General features: G+C 41.8%; 1 protein-coding gene across 2 annotated transcripts in view; it reads left to right on the top strand.

The window, feature by feature from the left end:
* Pbx3 (PBX homeobox 3) overlaps positions 1-19,993 on the top strand; it is a 193,375-nt gene that overhangs the window by 162,720 nt on the left and 10,662 nt on the right. For both annotated transcript variants that reach the window (XM_028886055.2, XM_028886057.2), the window contains exon 5: positions 1,171-1,306. In XM_028886055.2, the coding sequence (XP_028741888.1) occupies positions 1,171-1,306 (136 nt within the window). The remainder of the gene's footprint in view (positions 1-1,170; positions 1,307-19,993) is intronic.

The raw sequence follows: 19,993 nt of genomic DNA on the forward strand, positions 1-19,993 counted from the left end.
TCTCTCTCTGTGTCTCTGTCTCTGTCTCTCTCTCTCTCTCTCTCTCACACACACACACACAATAAGCAAATGTAAAAATAATTTTTTAAGAAACAGGAAAGCTTAAAACCTCAACAGCTTCTTGTTGCACTTAGACTAAGACCTGGAACAGCTTGTGAGTCCCACACCCTCTGTCATCTGGCCCCTCCTTTCCTTCCAGGCCGACTCCCACGTCCCTAACTTTTTCTGAGCCACAGCCTCTTCTAGCCCTTTAGACTAACCAAGTTCTTTTGCATCTCAAAGTCCTATCCTCTGCCCACTCCTGTTCACCTCTCTTTGTCTAACTCCTACACATTTCCAGGTCTCAGACTGATTTCCTCAAGGAACTCAGGTCTGGCTCTGGCTGTTACACACTGTCATTTCACCTTGCACTGTTTCCTCATGATACTTTGTGTGGTCACTATGATGCAAACCTGCTGATTTCTGTGTTCTTTTGTGGAGGGTGTTTGAGACAGGTTGAGACTATGTAGCCCTGGCTGTCCTGGAACTTGCTCTGTAGACCAGGCTGGCCTTGAACTCAGAGATCCAACTACTTCTGCCTCCCAAGTGCTGGGATTAAAGGTGTGTGCCACCTTTAATTGCCCAACTGATTTCTGTGTTCTTATTTAATGTTTTTCTACCCTCTTCCTGACCTCCAGGTGCCTGTAAGTTCTCTAGAATGTGTCTGGGTTTTTGTTTGTTTGTTTCATTCTCCATGTATCTTCATTTAATACCTAGAACATATTAGGTCTTTTTTGGGGGGGCAGGGGTGTGGGGGGGAGGTGGGCAGCATGTTTCAAGACAGAGTTTCTTTGTGTAGCCATGGCTGTCCTGGAACTTCCTCTGTAGACCAGGCTGGCCTCGAACTCACGGAGATCCGCCTGCCTCTGCCTCCCAAGTGCCAGGCTCACATTAGGTCTTGAATGAACTTTTTGAATAAAGAATGAGATGCATTGTACTTCGTACTCTTGTACTTTTCTGAGTCATGCTGTAGCTAGACAGGGCTGGGCCATGCTTCAGAGGCTGCCTGGAGTCCTTCCTAGCTCTCATACTGATGAGTTAGAAGTCCACTTTCTTAGGCGGTCCTAATTAAACGTAATTGGGGAACACTGATAGCTGTGACTTACTTTTTCCTTCCTGCTTTTGTCATAGACGGAAAAGGCGGAACTTCAGCAAACAGGCCACAGAAATCTTGAATGAATATTTTTACTCACACCTCAGCAACCCCTACCCCAGTGAAGAAGCCAAAGAGGAGCTGGCCAAGAAATGCAGCATCACAGTGTCACAGGTGAGGGACCCCACGGGCTGTGCTTTCCTGGGATGTGGGACACCTGTTTGTTCAGAGCCTCATCTGCTGTCATAGCCAAATGGTCATCTTCAGAGAAGCTGTTTTAAAATTTACCTATTTCCTCAATTAATGTGAGAAATCAAAGCCTAGGTAATTTTTTAAAATCACTAGTTGACAAGGAGTGAAGATTCTATCCATCTTCTGGCCCCCAGTGTCAATCTGCTACTGACAGGTAAGTGTGCCATGGGAGAGGCATGGTCACTTTCCTGTACATGTCATGTAGGCCTGGCTCCCTGACCTAGATAACTGACCCAAGGTGCTTCAGTAAGGAAACCCAGTTTATGTGTTGCCGAGGAAATGGAACTCTGGGGTGAAAGGCTGGAGTTCAGAGAGCCCCTTGTAGGTAGTTGTACTGTAATGTTGGAGTCCTGTGGATTTCTTCCCAATCTTCCTTCTTACTCAGAGTTGTGTTGCCGATTGAGATACTTCAAAAATAAATCAATGACTTCATCTTTAAAAATATAAATACAGTCTTCCTCAAGGCTGGAAAGATGGCTCAACAGTTGCTGCTTTTCCAGAAGACCTGTGTTCAGTTCCCAGCACTCACAGCACAGCTTATAAGTATCTGTAACTCCAGTCACAGGGATCTAATGCCCTCCAGATCCCTTGATTTATAATTAGGATTCCATTCAAGGCTTTATTTCCTTCGCTTATTAAATTGTATTTTGATCCCTGCCCAGTTTCTTTTGAAAATGTTTTATTTAGTGTGTTTGCAGGCACATAGGTGCTGCCGTTTGTGTGGAGATGGAGAACAACTTTCAGAAGCTAGTCCTCTCCTTCCTCCTGGATGGTAGGGCTAGAACTTGAGTCTTCAGGATGGTCACTTTCAAATACGATGTCATTGGATTTGGATTTGGATTTCCAGGTTCAAAGTTATGTCTAATAGAAAATGCCTCTGTTTAGGCTGTGTAGCACTGACTGACACTTGAAACATGGAGCTTTCTTTCTGGGGCTTGGGTGTTGAATTGTGATCTTGTTCTGACAGGGGCAACATAAAGGAGGAAGGGCTTGTTTTGGCCATAGTTGGAGGATTCAGTCTTTCATGGCAGTGAGACATGGTGGCAGGAGTGTGTGGCTGTGGGTTGTATTATGTTTACAGTCAGAAAGCAGAGAGAAATGAACTTTGATCCCCATTGTGTCTTGCTTTTCTTATCCAGTTTGGGTCCCTGGGCCATGGTTTGGTGCAGTCCACATTCAAGGTGGGCTTTACTCTGCCATTAAATTTCTCTGAAAAGGACCTCACAGACAGTCCTGGATGTGACTCGCAGGTGACTCTAAACCCAGCCAAGCTGAGCATAAAGAGTCAACAGCACAGTGCATGTCCCCACGTGCTGAGCCAGCTGACAGCCAGGTCTGCTTTCCTGCTTGAATGTTGTGGGTCCTTTAAGGTGTCCTGCTCCCACTCTGTTTGTAACTTTTCAACAGTGTGTCTAACACTGGGAACAGCATACAGTATACCCTTTCCAAAGCTCTGTGATCCAGGTTTTTTTGATAGCTGTAGTATGTAACAATTTGGATGTAGTTCTAGGTCATCTTCAGTATATGCTTGGGAATTAGCAATAAAATGTTTTCTTCTGGCTGTTCTGTCAGATTTCACTTCTAAAGCAGACTAGGAACCCATTAACAAGTATTTTTAAACATTGTTTAGTGCATTCATTTGCATTTGTTTCTATGCTTTGGAAAGCATTGAAACAGCATTTCTCATATGGCCTGGCCAGACTGAAATTTGGGGCTGCCTCCTGCCCACACCTCCATGTGGAGATTTGGGCATGTGTCACCACACCTGGCTTTTTAAAAAACATGTATTTGTTTATATGTGTGAGGGGGTATGGATGTGCAATGCACAACGGCACATGCATGGAGTCAGTTCTCTCCACCATGTAGGTTCCAGAAACCAAACTCAGGTCATCAGGCTTGGCAGCAAGTACCTTTCCCTACTGAACCATTTTGCCAGTTCATACCTGGTTTCTGTGTTTCTTGTCTTTATTTGAAATGAAGACTTGCTGTCTTGCTAAGACTGTCCTTGAACTTGTGGGTATAATGGTCCTCATAATTCCATCTTCCTAGTAGTTGGGGCTACAGATGTCTACCCATTTGTTTTCAATAGGTTATGTTTTGAAATCCTCCTAGGAATTTTTGAGGAAAGGGTGAAGAGACAGAAATAACACAGAGATGCTCACCTGCCTAAGACATGCTTCTTGATCTTGTCTCTTCATCATAGACTTTCAGCAATCAGTGTATGTATTCATTTAAATTGTGACAGCTTTCTGAATTCATCTACTTCCTGTCTAAAAAAATTAACTTCCCTGCAAACCCCTCTTCCTGTATCTCTGAAGTGGATGACACAGTAATTCTGTTAAAAACATTGGTTTCTATCCTTATAGTTTTTAGTTCAAGTTCATGAGAAGTAAAAGCAAATAATTAATTTTGTTTCATTTTATATGGGTGTTTTGCCTTCATGTGTATCTGTGTACCTTGTGCATGCCTGGTACCCACACAGGCCAGAAGAGGCCATCATATTCTCCTGAAACTAGAATTACAGACAGTTGTGAGCCACCATGTGGGTGCTGAGAATCGAACCTGGGTTCTCTGGAAGAACAGCCAGTGCTCTTAACCACTGAGCCATCTCTCTAGACCTTAGCAAAGAATTTCTGTTTCAGGTCTAACAGGTCATCTGTCCTGAAAAGAGAACAATGTGGTCTAAAGAAGAATTATACTGAAACACAGTTATACTTAGACACCAGAGCATTTACAAATCTACCTTAAAATACTGGAAACAGATGGCAAGAACAATACAATTTTTGATATTGCATATAAAACTGAAATTGTATTATTATTTCTGCAAATACTTTAATAATAATTAAGAATTAGTAGGAGCCAGGCATAGCAACCATACATGCAATCCCAGTGTTCGAGGACCTCCTGTAAATTAATAAAGAAAGGCTGTGCAGTCTCTGCACCTTCCCAGCGACACCGGTTTAAAAGTGGGGAGAGACCTCAGTGATGCCATAGACTATACAAATGGTGACTCAGATGAAAACAGCCTGCCCCATTCTCAAGAGCAGTCAGGAAAATATCATTGAAAAACTACAATGCACTAACATTATACATTGCCTAGATTGGCAAAAAGTCAAGTCTAACCATGCCAAGGGTTCTAAGCCTGTCTAGCGCAGCAGGGACCCCTATTTCCTGCCAGAGGACAGGTTATGGTATCCACTTCAGAAATGCCCATGCTAGTCAACCAACAGTTTCACATCTAGATGAAATTGCCCTGGCAAACCTCTCACCTAAAAGGTATATTAAGATGTTGGAAGAGGATTGTTGGAAGAGGATTGTCGGCAGCACTGAAATTTCTGAAAACTTGAAGTAGACAGTTGTTCATTTGCCTAAGACGGAGGACTCCCACAGTGGCAACCTACACCAGTGGGAGGATGAATTTGAACGTGTGACCTAGAAACATCATGTTGAGTGAAAATGCCAGTTGCAGACGGTACTGAGTGTGCGGCTATCTCTGTGAAGTCTGAGGTGGAGACACGTGATCAAATACAGTGAGACAGGAGACTGACAAAAGGAAGAGCAGGCCGCATGGGATGAGGAAGGATATAGAGCACTTCACTGGAATTAATAATGTATGTTGCCATTGGAATGGCGAGTTTGCAGGGACTGACTTAATTATCATTCATTATAAACCTATACATATAAATTAAGAAAGCCAGGCATGATGGTGTGCACTCTTAGTTCTAGCACTCAGGCAGAGGCAGGTGGATCTCTCTGCGTTAGAGGCTAGCCTGATCTACACAGTAAGACCTTGTCTCAAAAAAAAAAAAAAAAAAAAAAAAAAAAGTCAAGGCAGTCTTTGTCAGTTGTTCAACTGGTACTTGGCCTTACCTAACAGAAATATGTACAGAGATTTGCAAAAGAGTCACACTGGAATGTCCATGGCAGCAGTAGTCATGACAACCAAGACATGGTGCAAATGTCCACAAGTGGGGAAATGGGTAAATCAGTGTGGCTTATTTGGACTATGATTCAGCAGTGAGAATGAACTACAGCTCTGTATAACTCCATAATGCTAGAGAATTGTGGTTCCATTTGTAACAAGCTCAGAAATAGGCCATGTTATCCTTAGGTGCTGGAAGTAAGGGCAGCAGTTGCCCTTGTGGGGAGTACTGAGTGGAGTGGGAAGGAGTGCTTCCTGATCTGGGTGTTGGGTTCCTGGGTGTGTTTGTGTTATGAAATCTATCAAGCTCTATACTTGGAACGTATGCCTCTTTTTGTATGTATATTTTTCATATCACCCAAAAATTACATGCTCTGTGACAACAAACCTACTCTTGAGATGACATAAGCTTTTGTGGGAAATTATAACAAGATAATATGAAGGGGATAGCAAGTTTTAAAAGGTAGATTCTATGGAGAAAAATAAAGGAAAGAGAGCATGAGTTCTGCTTAGCAGGTGAGGGAAGCCACCTCCTGGGAAGTCTTTGCAGAGTTGGAGAGCTGGACACTATGTGTAGCTGATGAGGAATACTCCAGTGAGGCCACAGCAGCCTGAGCAAAGGGGACTACAAAAGGAGCTACTAAAGAGTCTGTGGTGTCCACGTGACTGCTAGGCAGGGAGTCAGCTAAGAAACAGAAGAGCGACACTATTACCTGTGTTCTGCCAGGACTGCCATGGTGGCTGTACTGAAGACATGGGGGTGAGTGGAAGCTGACACCAGCCTACATGCAACTGTAGTGATCCAGGCAGAAGATGACAGTGACTTATACCAGAGTGTCGGTGGTGGAGATGATGAGCTGGGCTGGGTTCTGGATGTACTGTGAGAGTATAGCCTACAGGGTCTGCTGGCAGTAGGAGGTGAGGAAAAGTCAGCTATGGCTGACATTTTTATCCTGAGCATTGGGAGAATAGAAATGCTATTAAAAATAATGGGGAGAGATTTGGGAGAGAGGTTTTGGAGAAAAGAGTAAGAATTTCTTCTTGTATGTATTAAGTTTGTCTGTGCCATAGCTCTCAAAGCTCACATGTGTAGAAACATAAATGGATAGGAGAGTGGAGACAAAACCCAGTCCTAAATTAATTCACAATGGCATGCTGTAAATACAAGTCCTCAGTGTAGAATTCAGCTGCACCAAAATGGAGCCTCAGCTCATCTGAGAAGCTGGAATCCCCTTTCACACAGTAACCTGAAGAGTCACAAAAGCTGTTACTGCAAATTTCACATGCACCAAGGCTCATACTTAAGTTGTCACATATTCTTAATTAGTGGAGCAGATATTAATATACTTTTACTTTGGAGTAGAGCTAACTCACATGGATTATTCAAGTTACTGAGACACAAAGCCTCCATTGTTCCCCTGATTCTGATTTTGAGTCTATCTTCTGTTAGGTGTTTTTAGAATGAAAAACGTTAACTTATTCTTCATTACTATCATACTGAAAAGTACTGTAATGAAAGACTAATTTTTTTTTTAACAGAAGAGAACCAGAAACAGTAGAGGTTAAGTGACATTAGATTCATTTCTTCATTCATGCCGTTAGCATATTCCAAAGTCTTTTACGTTGGTACATAGGACCTGTATGTTAAAGTCCAGCACAGAGAACACTGCCCTGCTCCTTACAGATAAAGGGGCTGAGGCTCAGAGATTGATTTGACAAGGACTGTCACAGGTCTTCGTGAATGGCGGAACTGGGGTAGAGATGCTCAATAAAAAGGAAGGAAGTGGATTGTTACCTTTTTTCCTGCCAGTGGCAGTGTGGTTCCTGCATCCCAGGGGCCCAGGCTAGAGTCTGGGCTCTCAAGAGGACTGCATCCTTTCCCTAAGCTGCTGTGGAGAAGCTGGGCTAGTTAGTAGTCTGAGGTCTCTTACTCATTAAACTACTTATTCCAAAGCAGTGAATATTTAGTAAGCTAATTAAAATTTGTAAGTAAGATTTCCTTATTAAAAAAAATCTATTAAAACAAGAAGAAGACCGTTAAAGTAATTATTAGAACAGGAAAAAAAAAAAAAGATGACTATCAAATTGCCATATCTGTTTCAGCTGTCCATAAAGGCCTTTTCAGTTGCTTTGGCAGCAGACACCAGCAGAAATGGATTTCAGCTGTAAGTGTGCTGTAGCTAGACCAGAAGCAGCTTGGAAGAAAATGGCTGCTATTGTGTTATGGAGGTTCTTTCACACTGTTTTAAAAGATGACAGACTCTCGTGTTCCAAAAGCTCCTATTTTGTATCCTAGTGGAGATGAGACTGTCATTAAACAATGTGTGAAGAATAAAAGAGCCAGATGTAAAAATGTGAGAGTGCTTTGAATGGGCTGTAATACCTCATGCAGACCAGGGCACCTGAGTGATCTGAGGACAGGCTGTCTGCCCTGCATAGCAGGGCTTGCTCCAGGAATGTCGAGTATGCATATTTCAGACTGGGCTTTCTTAAGAGAATCTCTACCACTCCTTGTGATTCCCAGACCTCCTAAGAGCGGAGGGACTAGTCTCTTGCCATGGTAGACTTAAGTGGTTTTGGATTCTTCTGCCCTAAAGGAATCTTCATCTGAAGGTGGACCTTCCAGCTTTGCCTCCTTCACTCTACCCAGTCCTCTCTTTCTGTGCAAATGTGTGTTCCCTCCAGTCCCTCTGCATGCTGTCTCTCATCACTGCATCTCACCTTTCTAGTGCCTCACTTCTGTGAGGCTTGTCAGGGCAGTAGGCTAATCTGCAAGTCAGGGTCCCAGCAGAAAACAGATGGCATGCTCAAAATAGAATAATGTGAGACAGTTTTAATAAAGTGTCTATTTATAAAACTGGGCAGAGTATAGGGAAGCAATGGATGATGTTAGTTGGTTCTGTTGATGCCTCTTAGCCCCAAGAGATACAGGAACGGTTGCCAGAACCTAGGAAGGATGTTACGTGGAGAAACCAGTAACACGCTCTGAGAAGAGACAGCTTTACAGCTAGGGTGCCGGGGAGTAGCTACTGTGGCCTCCTTTCCCTCCCTTCCTCTCATCTCCTGGCAGCCTGCAGCAACTGGCAAGCCTGAGGCAGAGGGCAGCCCCAGGGCCCGCAGCAGGGTGGAGGGCAGGGAGAAGGAGTGATCAGAGAATAGACGGTGCAGCCTAAGGGCAAAGACCCAGATCAGTAAAGGATGCATGCCCAGGCCCTCTGGCATTCCTCTGTACAATGGTGTGATGCTCCCTCCCAGAAGCCTTCTCCAAAGGTGCCCTTGACGGACTTTTTCTTTTCTATTGGCCACTTCTCTGTCCTAACTCACCTATCAGCTGTACTCAGACACACTGAGGAGAGGCTTGCTTCCTGCTGACAGCATCAGGAAAGGCCTGCAGGAAAGATGATATGGATAAGATGGCCACAAAAAGAACTCAGGGAGGAAAGGCATTCTAAGCAAAGAAAACTATCATAATCATAAGGCTGGTCTATCAGGTGGCCATAGCCAGTTTTATTCTGTGAAGCTGATATTCTAGGAATCAAGGTTGCTAACTCCAAAGTCCCAGACCAGCCTGGACTCTATACCCAGCTCCTCCGTGTTTATCGTCCTTGTGGCCTTGAGTGAGCCTTTGTACCTCCACCTGCTTTCTTCACATGCATGACTGGGCTAGAAATAGAACTATGGGTGCTTCAGAGAGAAAATACTTGAAAGTCACCTGTAGGTGGCCATCAGTCAGAAGGTGTAAGCAGCAAGTATGTATGTGCTTCTCCTGTGGTGTTCTCTACCCACAAGAACCATGGGAAAACAGAGCACTGACTTGGGCGCCTTCAGAACTAGCTTTTCCTGATGCCGGTTTGTGCCCTCCCTTGCCTATTCTTATAGCTCCTTTCCCTCCACAGTCCTTACCATAACTAATTCTAAGTATTGAACTGTTCAGTGGTGTTCACTTAGAGATGGTAAATTCCATGTTGGTTGGAACTGCTTGTCTTATTTAGTGCTATATTCTTAAGGCCTAGCAGCACCCAACCCAGACGTGAAATGTTTGCTGTGTAAGTGGCTTAAAATGGTAGATGTGATATTGCAAAGTCAAAATGGATCCTGACTGGGGAGAGCCTGCACTTGTGAGAGTGAGTGGTTTACATGTCTTACTTATATCTATTAATTAACTTAGTCAATAGCGTTCAACTAGCAAGTTCAGAGTCATTGGGCAGTGATATATAGGGAATGCCACAGAGATCCTGCCCTATGGAGCTCACATTCTAATTAGGAAAGAAGAGTTATGTGTATGTACACATATGCACACATGCATGAACACATATTCAGATTTATACATAAGTGTATGTGGTATGACCCATTAATATAGTTCCTCTAATTACTTAAGTATGAGCAATTGTATGAGATATCATATAACATAATATTAAATGAAAAGGTTGTAATTATTAGGCTATATGTGTATAATCTTATGTAGTGTGAAGTGCTATTCCATGGAATAAGGAGAGATATTCTGAAGAGATGCATGATGAAATTTGTGAAAAATAATTCTAGTACCAGTATTGCATATCAATTTAAATGTAATAAATGAATGCTTTGCAAATTTTGTGGCAGATTCCAAGCCCCAAATTCAGGAAGAACTGTGGTTTCCACACAGAATAAATAGTCATCCACACTGAGCAGTCAAAACCAAGGCATCCAGAGGGAAAATAAGATTGTGCTAAAAAAGCAGCATTTACACCATCCGCTGATGGAACTGAGGGGGAAGCTGGGACAGGGAGGCCGGCGTTGTCAGAGACAGGTTAAAGCGGAGGTCAGCTGAGGAGTCTGTACCTGCCAGACAGGCTTTTGATAGAAGTCAAATGAAGATTGTTTTATCAAAAATTGAAAGAATGTGTCTCTCTTTATCTTTAAAAGATATATATAAAAGCAATTCTTCATAGAAAAGTAAAAAGATTTCAGACAGAACGGCAGATGTAGGAAATGCTAAACAGAGGATAGCTGTGTGAGTTTGAATCAAAATCTATTGCATAAGGACACTAATGTGCTACTTTATACCATGCATAGAATTAAAATATATGATGATAATGCCTTGTAAGTGATGAAGGGGCATATTTTAAGGCTCTTGCTTTTTTTTTCTGGAAAATACCAACTAATAAAGTACCAGTTAATGTTAAACTTGAGAAGTCAGAAATGAAATCTCTAGTCACTTCAAGAGTGCTGAGGGCTATGTAATTTTCAAATAAATAGCAAGAAGATATAGAGTAAAAACTAACCTAAAGAGGGTTAAAAGTGGGCAGGATGCAGAGTAAGTGAAACAAATTAGAAGTACTTATGAGATGATAGGATTCCCAAATATATCAATAATCATACCAATATCAGATAGTCTAAGTAAACAAAAAAAGTCAAATAGGATATAAAATGAAAATTATGTATTCTCTAAGAGAGATACTTAAAATATAAGGACATGGGAAAAATAAGAGTAATAACCTTAAAAATATATAGCAGGCATGCAATAGTCAACAGAAGGCAATACCAGATTCAAAGTACTTCAAGACAAAATATTTTATAAAGTCATGATGGCAGATCTACTTTTGTGAGCACCCAATAGCATCAACTCAAAACCGTAAAGCCAAAACTTCAGTAATTTCAAAGAAAAATTCAAACCCAAAAATCACAGCAGGAAAATTCCATATTTTTCCATTACTGAGCAGCAGATAGACACACATACACATTTCAGCAGGGACACAAAACAGTGCGTTTTACACGTTAGTATGCATAAGAATGATCTAGAGACCTGTCAGAAGACCTGATTCTGTTAAGTTCTGAACCAAAGGGTCTGTAGTGGTTCTGACTTTTTTTTTTTTTTTTTTTTTTGTGATACATATTTTTTATTTTACAATACCATTCAATTCTACATATCAGCCATGGGTTCCCCTATTTGGTTCTGACTTCTTGTAGAGTCTACTTTAGTGCTGACATTGATGGTTCTGGAATGTTTTAATATCACAGATTGAGAAGATTTGAACACAAGTTTTCAATTACATAAAACACTATATCCAACAATTACAGAATGTATATATTTCAATATTTGTACATTTTAGACATTAGACATTAGCTATATATTCTGAGCTAATCAAGCACCTCTAATACACATTGTTTTTCTATTTATTTATTTATTTATTTATTTATTTATTTATTTATTTATATATTTGGGTTTTGGAAGGGACGGGGACTCAGGCAGCCTAGGCTTACCTGGGGCTTGCTATGCAAATCTCCATCTTCTTACTTCCACCCCCGTGAGTGCCAAAACAACAGTCATGTTCTACTGTGTGTGGCTTCTTAATTCACTGTGAACAAGTGAAAGCAGAGTGTGCTTTCCGACCACAGTGGAATCAAAGTGGCGTCAGTAATAAAAAGACACTAGAAAATTCCGTATGTCTGGAACTCAACCAGTAGCTTTAATAACCTCTGGGTTAATACAGGTTCTACAATGGAAATTTGAAAACATTTTAATTAAATGACAATGTAAATACAGTATAACAAAATTTCACTGACTTTTCTTAAGGTCTTGCTTGGAAATAAATGTATAAATTCAAATACACATGTATGTAGAACATTATATATTATAGAACATTATATATTATATATTATAGATGTATGGTATATATATATATGTATGTATGTTATACTTACATATACACAGATGGCTGGAGGTAAATGGTAGGGAAACGTCTCAGAATGTTAAGATACACTAATATGAGACCAAGAAGAATAGAAAGAAGGAAATAGTAAAAATAAGTGCAGAGATGACCATAATTGAAGAAAAATTGACTACACACCCCACCAAAAGCCAAGCACTGCTCCTTTGAAAAATCTGTCTTCTGGGGCTGGAGGGATGGTTCATAGTTAAGAGGACACACTATTCATGTAGAAGATCTGTGTTCAGTTCCCAGTCACCACATGTGGAGCTCACAACAGCTTGTTACTCCAGCTCTGGGGTATCCAGTGCCTTTGACCTCCATGGTCATCTGCATTCACGTGCACAAATCCACACAGACATACACACATAGGTGAACACTTGAGTGTTCAGCATGAGTCACGTGTGTTTGTAGTTTTCATTCTTGGAAATGGAAGGAAAAGACATTTTTCTAAGTAGAGATAGGAGCCTAAAGGAGGTGAGTGGCTGGACCTGTTCTGAACTCAGACTGGCATGGTTTGCTTGTGTACTCCACCATTTACTAGTTGCATGCCTGGGAAAATTGCTAAGACTCTTCATGTCTTTGTCGTCTTGTTTACAAAATAGAGACAACAATAACACCTGCCTCATTTGATTGTTAGGAGTATTGAGAGCCACATAGAGAGTGCTTAGTGCAGCACTGACACTTAGGAAGTCTTTGTGGGTGTTTATGCTTGGTACTACGAGAGGACGAGAGGACGTGTGGTGACCGACAGAATGAACATGAAGTTAAGACTGCACGCAAGAGGTCAGAGCAATGTAAGAGGGCTGCTGTGGGGAATACAGTGCCTTTCCAACCTCACGAGATGTGTGGGGTGAGTAGTCTGCCTGGAGATGAGTCCAAAAGCAGACCCCCAACAAAGCCTGTCAGTGGCCCGAGCTTGTGATTTGTATGGGGAGATCTCAGAGTCCAGGGGTGGAAAGTGGTTAAAAAACTGATGGTTTTCTTAACTGGGACCAGGTCAGGTGACAATAGAAGGCCAAAGGAGGGACGTCCTAGAGTGGTAATTTTCCTTTTTCATGTCTCATTCCACTTGTTAAAATATTGCCCTGCAGGTACACCAGTTCCTAGCCGAAACTCATCTGAGTTACTCATAGCTCATAATAGACAGTGACAGTGCCCTTTCACATTATATGTGCAGTCCAATTGTAGGTCCAAATGCAGTCAGTGTAACAAATGCAGAAGAATTTTAGACCAAGCTGCCCATATCTAGCAGTGCCAGGACCCAGGGTAGACTGTTTCACTGAGTCATATTTTACAGGTAAGCTAGGAGTGCTGATGTCTCTTTGTGAGATTCAGTGCTTATTGAGATCATCTGTGTAGACTGCAATATAGAATAGTTGTCATGAGTACTTGAGCATCCATTCAGCCAGCATTTGGGGTGGGAGCTGATCATTTGGAACAGGAGCTAGAGGGTCTGACCACCAACAAACCAGGATACTAAAATCTAGCCCTAAGTTCCCACAGATTCCAAAAAATGGAGCTCCAGGGTGAGAAAGGAATGTGTCTGTTCTTAGACTCCTGTGGACTTAGCCCTGCTGTATTCTTTACTCTCTCAATGCATGGGATGTGGTTTTGGTGAGGTGTATTCATATGTGTTCAAGGGCAGGATTCCTTTTTTTTTTTTTTCTTCATTTGCCTCAGCAGAATGCTGAATGCTGTTTATTGAAAGAGGGAGGAAACCTTAAATACAGGCTTACAGCACAATGGGAGAACCCCAGAGGACAAAAGTTTGTTACTGATGTTTACAATCTTGCATCTAAGCTGTTAACGCCCAATATGCAGGATACACAGACAAGGAACTTCCCTTAAGCATTCAGGAGGGTGGAAACCGGCAGGGAATTAGCATAGGGAGGACATCTGGTCAAGGTCGGCAAGCAGGCAACAGCTTGCTCAAAATAGAAAGGCCAGGGCCTTACAGGTCCCCCCCCCCCCTATAAAGTGAGCTTCTGACTTGAGTTGCGTGGGACATCAGCAGGTCACCTTACCCATCATGGAGACACCTACCCAGGCCACACAAGTGCTCTGTCTTAGGTTGGTGAGCGCCCCCCAAGAATTACCCGTCTCTGAATACTCATTATAATACAGGCTCAACCATGTGAGCTGTAGAGGCTAGGTATCCCCTTTTTAAATGAAGTCAGTCGAGCCAGTGTTCCTCCAGCATTGTAAGAAATAATAATAAAGAGAAGGAAAGGAAATCAGTGACATTTTTCTGGATTTTTCAAAAGAAACTGGCATGTATGTGGTATGCAGTGGTGCTGGAATAAACAAAGTTTGGCTAGGACTTTTATAAAGGACTGAATAAAATTTTATGTTTTTATTTACCAGCATTAGATTTATATGAAACGTCTCAGGGTAAAAATGTGCCCTGTTATTATTTAGAGTACCCTTGAGTTTGAGTTCTGGGATGCTGTTACTCAGTGACAGTCCTACTATTGAGAGCAGCTCTGTGGCTGTGACGCCCCCATGGTGAGATTCGTGGCTTCTCTGGAGCCTAGGAAGGAAACTGTGGAGTGTTTACTTAACCTAGTTTTATTTTTAGAAGTGGGAGAAATGATTTTTTTTGAGGGAGGGAAAGAGAAGTAATCTTAAAGGACACACCATCTGTGGAAGCTGCTCTCAGCACGTGTTTTAGGAAGATGAGCAGTATCATCCTCTGTGCACTGTGGCCGCAAGGCTGTGGGTTTATAGACTCGCAGATGGGCCTCTTTGTAAATGTCACTAGTGGTTATCAGTCTATCATGCGTAGAGGAGAAATGGCAAAGCCAAACTGTAAGGGTGTCAGCGCGTTATGGCGATAAAATTTTTCACAGCTTCCAACAAACAGACAAACAAACGCTGTATTAGACAAGTAGATCTGCTTTAAATCACTTCCAATAATGTGGAAGCAGAGTCTCAAGTTGGTAGGGTCTCCCATCAGAAGTGGACTGTGTTTCAAAAGTTGGTTTTCAAGCCAATTTTTGTAAATTTGGAGTTTATTTTCTAAAATAGAAATTTAAAAGGTTTGGATTATTAATCTGATCCATATTTTAACCCAAAGGTTTTGTGCTAAAAAAAAAAAGTGTAAATTTTCATAGCAGCCCTATGAGTGGGTGTCATGGCCCCTCTTGTAGCCCAGGACAGGTGAGCCTTAACTCTCATGACTGGCCCATAGTCAGGTAGGCAGGAATTGCAGAGCTGGGATGGCTCTGGTTAGCTCTCAGGCCCATTTATCTGGCTGTCCTTTGGAGCCTCTGGGGACACATACCATGTGGCTGTCTAGGCTTTCTGCCCTTCAGAAGCTACCAGACTCCTGCCTTGCAGGGCAGAGGAGTGAATGAGGTGAGACTTGGTGTTTACCAACACATTTACTTTAAATGTGTTGCTTTCTGTCCTTCATTTAAAACTGAGCTACAGCATGGGGGTGAGAACATATCGATTAGGAAGAAACTCTTTGATAGAGGTAAAACATTAACCATGCAGATACACTGCCATGTTCATTTTACACAGCTCCCCATTTCAGCATTCCATAATGTTTGTTTAATTAGGCACACTACATAAAGCATGCGTCACAAGTAAACATGAGGAGACACAGTGGCAAGTTTGTCAAGAGCTGTGCTTCATAAATTTTCAGTTTGTTAATTTCGGTAGTGATGCTTCTGTGTTAGCCGACTCCTTTCCCTGACACAGTTTGTGCAGAAGTGCTGTGGAGGAAGAGCTTGCACCCTGCACTTGTGTCAGCAAGTCTTTAAGAGATGGTGTTTCTCCTTTTTTAAATGTTGTTATTAAGATGATAAATAAATGTGATAGGAATGGAAATGTAGGATATAATTAAAACCAGTTGATAAGTTGCCTGTTGGTGACTGTACAGACATTGTAGATGGGCTAGCTTTTTATTTTAACATAGAATTTTTCTTAAACACAAAAAGACAATTTTAATGGCTTGAGATTTGCAAAATGGTTCTGATTTCGTATTCAGAATTCTCAGGCCTGCTACTTGAAACCTCTGAAACAAGGACTAAGAGTTGATTCTTCCTATAGCCCTGGGGCCAGCATAAAATTTGTAAGTGTGTGACTTTTCAGTGGTGTCTGCTTATTATCACTATGTTACCTAGACTGGTCTTGACCACCCAGGCTTAAGCAATCCTCCTACCTCAATGTCCCATGTCCTGAGGCTACAGCCATGTGCTAACATGTTCAGCTCTTAGTAGTTGCTTTGGAGAGCAAAGCTGCATAATGGCATTCCTGTTACAGGATGCTGACTGGCCACTGACACGGCTGTCTTGGTGCATATGAGAACACCACACACTACCATTTTGGTATGGGAGGCAGATAAAATTCCTTTATAGAATTTTGTCTGTTAAGCAATATGTGCCAACAAAGTCTACCCTTAATCATGACCACTCTTTGATGGTTGGGATGATACTTTCTTCCTGTGCACAAATACAAGCATGGGTGCATCTGTCTATCTGTGGGTATTTTCACACACAAAAGCTTCATATTGTATGAAAGGAAAAATTAACTTTCCCCCTCTTTGCAGTATATTATGAATAGTGCCATGTCAATAAGTATTTCTCCTCAACATGATCTGTAATCAATGATTGTTTTCCATCATACAGGTTCCTATAAATGTTTGTCATTGCTGTTATTGTAAGCAGGAGTGTGGTAAATATCTTTGTACAAGTATCTGTAAATTCCTCAAGATAAGTTCTTATTATGTTGGTCAAAGGATATATATTTTTTATTGGCATAGTCTCTGGAAAAGTTATGCTAAATGGTAAGTCACACACACACTTTTTTCTTTACTCAGAATATGTTTGATTTCCTGGAGCTGACCAATTTGTTCTTGATCTAGATGCAAATGCTCTTTGTGTCCCATGGGAGTGGTTACCCACATGAGCCCATGCTTACAGTGAAGAAAGCCTTCTCGAGGCACACCCTGCCCTAGGGTTTCCCTGCTACGGTCACAAGAGGGATTAACTCCTAACTAGAGTTATACCAACCACTTCAGGCAGCTTTCTCCAGAGAGGCCACGGTGCTTCAAGTGGTAGCTGAGGATGCTCCTGAGGGCATCCATGCAGAGGTTTAAGCCCTCACTGATGGGCCTTTGTATGTGTGTATTCTCCTTCCTCAAGCCCAGCTTCTTAAAGTTGCTGCAGGAAGCTTCATGTTACTTGTCTTTTTCTTCCTCCCATCTCTCATCTCCCCTTCTCCCATTTTCTGAAAGAAGGAATAATTGGCCCAGTACCTCAAAGTCTTTTGCCCCAAAGTATGAGCCCCTCTTTGGTCCTCAGAAAAGGATAATATGAAGTATATTGGTAATAACCTATACTTCATTCAGAATTTTATAACCCCTGCCTCTCTGATCAAGAAATGCATGTAAAATAAACTTTACATCTCTTGTTCAAAATGAGTGCTTTTATTTACCAAAATAAGTAAATACAAATGTATTGCTTTGACCAATTTTAGATTAAGTGCAGTGACAGCTTAATCTAGAAGGAAATATTAAACATGTAGCCTTATAATTATAGAAAATAAAAACAATTTAAATGTTTAAATTTCCATATATTTCTTATGCTGAGCATAAAAGTATATTGCATTACGATTATATGGGAGAGAAATAAAATGGAACTATACTTTTAAGAACAAAAAAATGTAAACTTCTGAACTTCAGAAAGTAAGCTTATGTTTTTCAATGTGGGTAGTGGTGTTGAATTGCTGTGCTATTGTATTTGGCTACATTTTAAAGAGTAGTGTTGCAGTTTTATTTTGAAATGTCAACATTTATGATATACTGAATAACATTGTTTATAACTCTAAGACTTATAATGAAAAATTGTAGATGCCAACTTTAAAAATGTGCAAGGAATAAAAAATGCGTGAGCAAGTACATGATTTTTCAAAATTACTTTAGGGAGGATTCCAGCAAAATGCTCACAGACCCTCAGCACTGGACAGGCAGGCCCCAGCTGCCCTCACCATTAGCCATCATACCCTGGACCCTGGGGCTTCAGGGGTGTGATACCATCTAGGCACCCTGGCAGGCTCTACCTGTCCTTCCTCAACCACAGCTGCGCCACCTGCAGGGCTCTTGGCTGTCACACAGCTCAGCACCTCCCCCTCCCTCCCCTGAAGTGTTACTTATTCCTTGATTGTCCTCTCAGATCTTGTCTCTTCCAGAAACACTCCTAGATGCTCCCAGCCTCTTCCCTTAGAATGGTTTTTCCTGACTCTTTCACTATCAAAAGAGAGATGGGGAAGGATTCGGGAAGTGACTACTCCCTGTTGTCTTGGAGAGGAGGCCAGCTTACACTGTGCCTGTTTGTGTTAGTGTAAGCTTCTGGAGGGGTTTGCCACTGCAATTAGGACTTAATAAGAGTACTAAGGAGTGGGGTGAAGCCAAGCTCCAGTTCATCCTCTTCCCTACTGAGCAAGTGTCCTCTAATTTCTCAGACCCGCTAAGACATCTCTGTGGCTCCATGTGACCTCATCACCATCCTGCAGGTTTTGATCATTGTTTTGAGGGACTGGCATTACTTTCCTGACTATATTGTAAAGTTAGACTGAAGCCATGGTTACTTTTTAATCTCCCACAGCACCTAGGGCAACACTGACTACAACATCCTCAGTAGACAGTCTCAGAAAATGCTGATGGGGAGTCCTGGGTTGAATTCTGGATCCGTCACATTTTGCTGTGTAATTTGGGGCAACTTGTGAATGGCCTGGCTTTCTTATTCCTTCACTGATAAAACATGGATGATATAGTAGCTAACAGTGATCAGATAATGAATGTGCCTAGACCACCAACACACCCAACTGTTTCTTTGAGGAGGGTGTGTTATTATCATGCTCATTTTATACGAGAGGACTCAACTTGCCGAAAGTCACTCAGCTTGTAAATGGTGTAATGTGGATTTGAAAGCAGAGTGTGAGCTCTAACCATTTAGCCTTCATATGTCACACCAGCATTTGAATTGACTATCTGAGTTGAAAGGTCAAAATGAGAGGATGAGGGGAAGCATTATCACAAAGGAAAAGCTTTCCAAACAGTAAGTCACTGTGGGGATTTTCTTGTTGTTTTGTTTTGATCCAGGTATTGAACCAAGGGCCTTGCACATGGCACCACTGAGCAACCCAGAAACAGCTTTGGTTGTTAAAGTGGTGATCTGCAGGATGTAGGTGGGGGGCATGCATGGTCCTAGCATGTAGAAGAGACTGGAAGCTTTTCCTGACACTTCTTGGCCTGGGAGGAAGGGTCTAGAGACATTCAGCAACCTGTACAGTGTACCCTTTCCTCTCCTCTGACTTCCAGAGGCTCTATCTGAGGGTTGGGTGCACTGAACGTCAACAGGAGAGTGCTTGCGTTTTTATACTCATTTTTAATTAATCTTAAAATTCTTGCCTGGCCCTTTGGCCCCCTCACAGCCAGGTCTGTGGATCTTTGATGTGAGGCTCAGAAGGGAAGCATAGGACAGCATATTCCATTTCCCTTTACCAATTTCCTGCCTGTTTCCACTGTGGGACCAATATACAGACCATCACAGTTCAGCTGTAGAGCAGGCTGCCCTTAGTGGCCAGTTCTGCAGCCTGGCACTGTTGTGAACATGTTGCAAAAAGGGCCAAGTGCCCTGTAACTTTTGTGCTTCCCACTGAGTAACCATGGGTCTTCTACAAGTAATGGTATCCGTTTAAAAGATGAAAACCATTCCTGAATTTAGGTGTCAATTTCTATATTAATTATACTGTTCTCGGTTGCGCTGTGTGAACTTACTAGCTGATTACTGCAGTACCCAAATCTGTGATATCAGAATGTGTGTGATGTGCATATTTTAATTTGAGAAATAGTTTAACATTTCTAGATATTCATTTAGATGTGGTTATGCAGGTTAAACATAACGTATGATCACTGCTTCTTTCATTGCTTCCAATTAAACCTTGCTTGTTAGTTTAACCTCTAGGTAATCCCATCAAACAATTGAT

This window comes from Peromyscus leucopus, chromosome 4 (genome assembly GCF_004664715.2).
Source record: "Peromyscus leucopus breed LL Stock chromosome 4, UCI_PerLeu_2.1, whole genome shotgun sequence".
NCBI lineage: Eukaryota > Metazoa > Chordata > Mammalia > Rodentia > Cricetidae > Peromyscus > Peromyscus leucopus.